Below are 6,766 nucleotides of genomic sequence, written 5' to 3'. Positions count from 1 at the left end.
CCACTTGCTTCCCATTGAGAGAAATGGATGAAAACAGCACATCTGTATATTCTGCTGCTACACCCATACAGCTCTAGCAGCTTAAATTTTCCCCTCGCCTGACCTCCTTCACTTTTTCCTTTTTTTTGTTCACTGAAGATCTTTCAGCTCCCCATCCAAAGAACAGAGAAGATGAGCAAAGTAAAGGCAGAAGGAGGGGTGTATTTGAAGACGGATCACATGTTGGATTTTTCTTGCTGCTAAGACTCCAACAGAAGAAAAGATACCTGGCAAGAGACTGTGTCACAATACTGAGAAAGGTCACCATGTAATTGTAGGCATAGTCCAAAGTTCTGAAGGAGATATAGTGAAAAGGGAACCCATGCCAGCTTCTGTAGTAGGATTGATAACTGTACTTCCAAGGCATTACAAGCAGACAGCAAATTTCATTTCTGTATTAGCGTCTTCTATGTGTGTAGGACTGCCTAGTAAACAAAATGCTAAATGTAATTGTTGTGGTTTAACCCAGCAGACAGCTAAACACCACACAGTCATTTGCTCACTCCCCCCGCAGTGAGATGGGGGAGAGAATCGGAAAAAAAGGTAAAAATTGTGGGTTGAGATAAAGACAGTTTAATAGGACAGAAAAGGAAGGGAAAATAATAATAATGATAAAAGAATACACAAAACAAGTCGTGCACAATGTAATTGCTCGCCACCCGCTGACTGGTGCCCAACCAGTCCCTGAGCAGTGGGCTGCCATCCCCCAACCAATTCCCCGCTATTTTATTGTTCAGCATGAAGTCGTATGGTATAGAATATTCCTTTTGCCCATTTGGGTCAGCCTTCCTGGCTGTGTCCCCTCCCAGCTTCTTGTGCACCCCCAGCCTCCTTGCTGGCAGGGCAGTATGAGAAGCTGAAAAGTCCTTGACTTACTGTAAGCACTGCTCAGCAACAACTAAAATATCAGTGTGCTTTATCAACAATATTCTTATCCTAAATCCAAAACACAGGACTATACCAGCTACTAGGAAGAAAATCAACTTTATCCCAGCTGAAACCAGGACAGTAATGGTAAATGCTAAGTGGTAATAATGGTAATAATGATAAATATTAAATGCTAACTATAATTTCTGCCTTGTTGGAGCTGGACTACTTTTCCACCAAATGACCATGGAAAGAGCTTTGATAGAATCTGTAGTAAAAGCTGGAGTGGCAAAAGAGCTCTTCCCTGTACTCTTGGAGGATACATCCTGCCTTCGCTTTCAGGGCTGAGACATCTCTGTCCATCACAGAAACCATAGGAAAGTCTCTGAAGAGACAGAGGACAAACCTATTGGTGCGAGATTGCAAAGCAACAGCAGGCACAGCCCAGGTGACAGGGAAGGGCTGATGGTTTACCCCCTCCTCAGCTATCTGGAGCCCCAGCGCACGTGCAGAGCCAGCTTTGGGTGTCTGGGCGTTGTTGGTGGAGTTTTGGGTGGAGAGGTGCATAGTCTGGGCTCTTCTTTTTCTTTCAGCAGGGTCTGATGCTGTACATGGGAGGGAAAGCCCTGCTCACGTTCAGAGCAGCCTGTCTCAGATGTGTCTGGAACCTGTGGACACAGTTTGACCAGCCTTTGCAGTGTTTTTCAGGTGGCTTTGAATTTACAGGGCAAAGAATTGTGGCTGTTGTAGGGCCAGAGATCTACCTCATTAGTGCAGGGGATGCCGTGGGACAGGTTTGGGCCCTGCCTCCATTTAATCCTCTCTCTTTGTTTTGGCCTCCAAGCCCTGCTAATGTAGCATGGTCATCTCCTTCCCTGTTGCTTTGAACATGCTCAAAGAGGTGAACTTTTCCCTGCCTCCTTGGGAGCAGATTTGGAGTGAAAATCTGTCCACATTGCCTGATCCACCAGTTTCTTTGCTTTCTGGGATCTCCCTGAGCAACTTCCCAGCCCTCTGGACAGTGTCCCTCAGTGTTAGGCAGGACCAGGCTTGTCCACATTGAAGGCTTTAATCTGTGCTATGGATGTGCTGGTCCCACAGGGAGCAAAGAGGAGAAAGTGACTGGGAACCCAGTGCTGTCCAGAGTCATGCAGCCCTGTGAAACAGGTATGGTACAGGCACAAAAGGTATCACCCATGACCTGGGACAGAAGGACAGAAAGGCAAAAGACAAAGCACAGAAGGACAGGGACAATGTGTTCGGGCTGGGCTGAATCACAGCCAGCAAGGGACAAGTCAGTTGTGGTGCATTAACACATTGCACCGGTGGCAGGGACAAGAAAGCAGTCACCATGGGACATCTGAGGGCTTCACAAGCTCCTCAGCCACGCTGGCCCTGCTCTTTGGTGCCGTTGCTCACCGCACCTTGCGTCCGCAGGAGAGATGCTCTTTCCTCCCTTCCTAGATTCGCACCTCTCCCCACCCTTGGGCTGCTGCACCAGCTCCCACCTCACAGAGTGTTTCCAACAGGAGCGGGAGAGCTCGGCAGCCTCTTGCTGAAACCAGAGCTGCTGAGTTGGGAAGGGCTCCCACCTCTGGCCTCTGGTGCCCCCCCTGCACTCCGGCCCTGGCAGCGCTGCTGGGACGCTCGGGGGCGGCGGGCTGCTAAGGCGGTGCCCGCGGGTCAGAGCAACCCTGCAGGGCAAGGCGGGGTCCTCTTCGACCCCCCCCCGGGGGCCGGGGCGGCGGGTGCCTGCCCGGCGGGCCCGGTGCGGGGGGTCAGAAGGAGTGACCCCGGCTGCGGGCGGGCTCCTCGCACGGCCGCCGTGCAACAAGTCCCGGCGCCGGGGAGCGGAGAGCCGGGACCCGCCAGCCGCGGGGCTGAGCCCGCCGGTGCCCCCTGCCCGGCGAGACCGGCTCGGCTGAGCGGGCGGCAGCCGGGGGCGACTCCGGCTCCCGGCACTGGGAGACGCGAGGTTTTCCCGGCTGCGGCTCCTCCCGAGCGCCAAAACAGCCCTGCCGCCCTGCTCCCCCTGCGCACCCCGCCGTGCGCCTCCAGGAGCCAGCCCGCCCCTGCTCCCTCCGTGCTTCCGCGGCAGGAGGGAGGTCCGGCCGCCCGGCGGGAAGGCTGGCAGCCCGGCTCGGCTCGGCTCGGCTCAGCCCGCAGCCCCGGCCCGCTCCCCGCCTGCCCCCACCGGCGCAGCCGCTGCCCGGGCCGGGGCAAGGGCAAGGGCAGGGGCGAACCGCAAGCGGGCCCCACCTCGCCACGGGAAAACGCAAAAGAAACGGGATCTTGATCAGTTCTTTCTGCTTTTCTTTTGTCTCCTCTTTTCTTTTTTTCTTTTCTTCTTTTTTTTTTCTTCCTCTTTTTTGGTGTGTGTGTGTGTGCCTTTTTATGACAGCGAGGGCACAAGGCGAGTGAGGAGGTGGAATCATCTCGGCAGCCGCTGCATTTTGTGTGGAAGCCGCTCGGGGGTTCATTAATATCATTAGCATTTAACCCCCTCCCTGCCCCCTCCCCTTCCCAGCGCAGGGTGACGTCACGCGGCGGCAGGAGTCGGGGGGAAAGCAAGGGAAGCTCAGTGGGCAAGGGGCGTCCCTCTCCCCTCCCCGCCGCTGCCTGTCACAGCCTCTCTGCCGATATTATAGGGGCCGAAGCCTGGAGCTCAAAGCGCAAAGTCAGCCAGTGTAATGAACTTCTGGAAACCTTTCCCTTTTTATACCATTCAGTTTCTGAGAGGCAGAGACAGCCTCCTCTGACGCCTTTTCCCCCCTTCCATTATTTTTCCAGGCTCTGATCTCCCTGCTCGCTGCACCGAGGCGCTCGGCGCACAGCCCCGCTCCCCGTCCTACCTTCTCCTTCGTCTCATTGTTGTCCTGGCTGCTGTGGCTCTCGCTTGCCTTCCAGGACCGCGGTGGCGAGCCCACTCGCACCCCCCTGCACCCTCCCGGGGTCCCGAGAGCATCTGCTCTCAGGGGGGCAGCGAGCGGCAGCCGACTTTGGGTCATTTCGTTTCTTCTTTTTTTTTTTTTTTTTTTTTTTTTCTTTTTCCTCTTTTTTTTTAATTTTTTCCGCCCCCCTCTCTCGCCGCGTCCCCGCAGCGTGGCCCCGTCCCTCGGAGGGACATCGCAGGGGAGCGGGGCAGCGGCGAGGATGTGCCGGCCCCCGCGGCGGAGCCAGCAGTGAGAGCCCGAGGGAGGCACCTGCCCCGCGGAGCCGCCGCGCCGGCGGGGGCGGGGGGGGAGGGGGGGGCCCGCACCGCCTCGCCCCGGCGCCGACACTTCGCCCCGAGTTTAACGACTCCCGGGGGCTTCGAGCATGAGCAAGCCGGCGGGATCAACAAGTGGGTAATAACGCGGTGGAGACTTCGAGCAGCCTTTCCGAGGCAGGCTCCAGCCTGGCCTGGGGGGCGGGAGGTGGAGGGGAGGGAGAGGAAGGGGAGGGGGGGTTGTGGTTTGGGTTTGCACACCCCCCCCCCCCCCCCCCGCCCCCGAATTAAAAAAGAAGTGTGTATTTCCATCCGGAATGGCAACGAATGTATGGGCTCGGAGTTGCCCCGATGGAGTTTGGGCCCGGGGTTCGCAAAAAGCCGCTTCCCAGCTGCCCTCCGCGGCTTTCCGCGCCGGGAACCGGGGGCAGCGACCCCCGGGAAAGGCAGCTCCGCCGGCGGCGGGGAGAGGGCTCGTCCCGCCGGGGCGCGGGCAGTTGTCTGCGGGTCTCCGGTACTGGGCCGGCGGGGGGAAGATTTGGGTTTAAAGGGCACCAGGGAGTGGAAAAGTGCTGCTTTTCTCGCGGATTTTATGCAATCTTCTGCGACATAATAATTTCTTTTTAAGAGTTTGAAACTCCGGTCACTCAATTACACGGAATCGCGTAAGCAACTCTATTGAAGGAGGATTTAAATGCAATACTTTGCACACCATTTCCAGTTACAACAAATAATCCTGCAACGAGGAAAGCAGAAACAACTTAAAAGTCACATTTTCCTTAATCCTAAATCCATGCACCTCATAACTGGGGAATTTAAAGCATGACTAACCGCTCTTACAGAATGGCTCAATCCGTATAATCCCAATGGGACTTTCGGAGTTTGTAATATGGATGGAGTCAGTAACAAAGGGGGGAAAAAATACCCAATCCAATTTAATGTCTGACAAGTGATGGATCGGACAGTTATTTCCTCTGCGCTCCCGGGGCTGCGGAGAGGCGGAAAAAGGGAGGTAGAGCCCGGAGGGACCCGCCGCGGTACCTGCCACCGGCCGCCCCCCCGCCAGCCCCGCGGCCTTCTCCTTTCCGCTGCCCTCCATTATTTTGACCCGGGGCCGCCCTTTGTCCGCGGGGGCCGGGAAGCCGATGGGGTGGGGGGATTGGGGGTGTGTGGGGGGTGTGGGCTTGTGTGACGGCGGCGGGGCCGGGGGGCAGGCGGGGGTCGCGGCGTGGAAGTCGCGGGTGGAGGAGGCGGGCGGCGGAGCCCCGCAGGGGCCCGGGCGCTGCGGCCGAGCTGCCGCCGCTTCGGCGTGGGTTGGCTCGCCGCCTTCCCCCGTGGGGCTGAGTGCGGCATTTTACCTCGAGGGTAAAAAGTAATTTTTAAAAAATGAGTAGCGGAGCCGCGATCGAGGTAATAACGGGCGGAGGGGAAGGGGGGCAGCGGCCAAAAAGAAAAAGGTGCGGCGGCCGGGGCTCCTTCCCGCGCTGCCCGAAGGGCCCGGTAAGTGCGAGGGGAGCCGGAGCGGGATCGGGCCCCTGGGCAGCCGCACCGGGACGTTGTCGGGGCTCCTGGCAGATTTGTGGATATCGAGGAAGGGGTAGGAAGGGCCAGGGAGTCCTCATTCCCAAAGGACGGCGGAGCTTCTGCCGGAGACATTTTGCGGAGGAGAAAACCCGCAAGGCTGGACTGTCCCTCCGCCCGCACGGCGCTGGGCGACCCCCCCGGCCACCACCGCCGCTTTCGCTGTTGACTCCGACCCCCCCCCCCCCCCAGCCCCCCGGGGACCTCCCTAAAGGGATCCCCAGGCCCGACCCGGCCAGGCCCCGCGGGGACTGCTCTGGGCCGGGGCCCGAGCCCGGCCGGCCTCGGCAGCGCATGCAACAGCCCGACCCGCTGTCCCGGGGCTTGGGGACCCGTTCCGGGGGTCCGGGGGGGGGGGTGTCCGGGGCAAGAGGGCTCTGGCCTGGCTTTTCTGCCCGCCGGTGGGCGTCTAGCGGTGTCAGCTGCGATGTCTGCCTGGGTGGTAACAAGACCCCATTCCGCCGTCCCCCGAGCCCAGACTAACTTCTTTCAACAGCTTCTGATGGTAATTACAGTAATCGGGACTGCCATATATCCTTTAAGCAATTATGACACACAAAAAAAAGCCCCCGAGGACCCCCTGTCGTGGGATGTTCAAAACGGTTTCCCAGCTGAACAGAAATCCCATTTTCTTAGCGCTAAACTTCTGAGACGAAGCGGTACCTCGGGGAACCGGAGCGCTTTTAAACAGAGTTAATCAGTTATCTCATGACCCCGTGTCAAGCTTACATTTTTCTCTTCCCACCCCCCGCCCTGCCTCTTCCCCGTCTACTTATTTCATATTTTGTCCTGCACGAAAGTTTTCTCATACCAGGCTCGGTGGGGCGTAGACGGGGGGGATGGGGATGGGGGGGGGGGGGGGGGGCGCGCAGAGAGCGGCCGGGGTTGCGGGCGGGCGGGGGGCTCCAGTCTCTCCCCGCCCGCCGTGTCCCCCCTCCCCGTCCTGCGCCTCGTCGAGGACCGCGGAGCTGATCGGACCGGCCTCGTCGCCCCGACGGCTGGAAACGTAGTCATTTGGATTTGGCGAGGTGCTCCAGGTGCTCGGGTTTTGTCGATGGAATATGTGGACGA

At 58.4% G+C, this 6,766-nt stretch overlaps 1 protein-coding gene across 1 annotated transcript in view; it reads left to right on the top strand.

The window, feature by feature from the left end:
- Nucleotides 1–4,224: 4,224 nt before the first annotated feature.
- Nucleotides 4,225–6,766, top strand: part of NR2E1 (nuclear receptor subfamily 2 group E member 1) — a 15,535-nt gene continuing 12,993 nt past the window's right edge. Inside the window, 1 exon segment of the mRNA XM_086461316.1 lies at nt 4,225–4,249. Coding sequence (XP_086317442.1) covers nt 4,225–4,249 — 25 coding nt within the window.

Source organism: Leptosomus discolor, chromosome 2, assembly GCF_034619465.1.
Source record: "Leptosomus discolor isolate bLepDis1 chromosome 2, bLepDis1.hap2, whole genome shotgun sequence".
Lineage (NCBI taxonomy): Eukaryota > Metazoa > Chordata > Aves > Leptosomiformes > Leptosomidae > Leptosomus > Leptosomus discolor.
The sequence above is the reverse complement of the archived record's forward strand: the minus strand, read 5'-3'. Positions and strand labels throughout refer to the sequence as shown.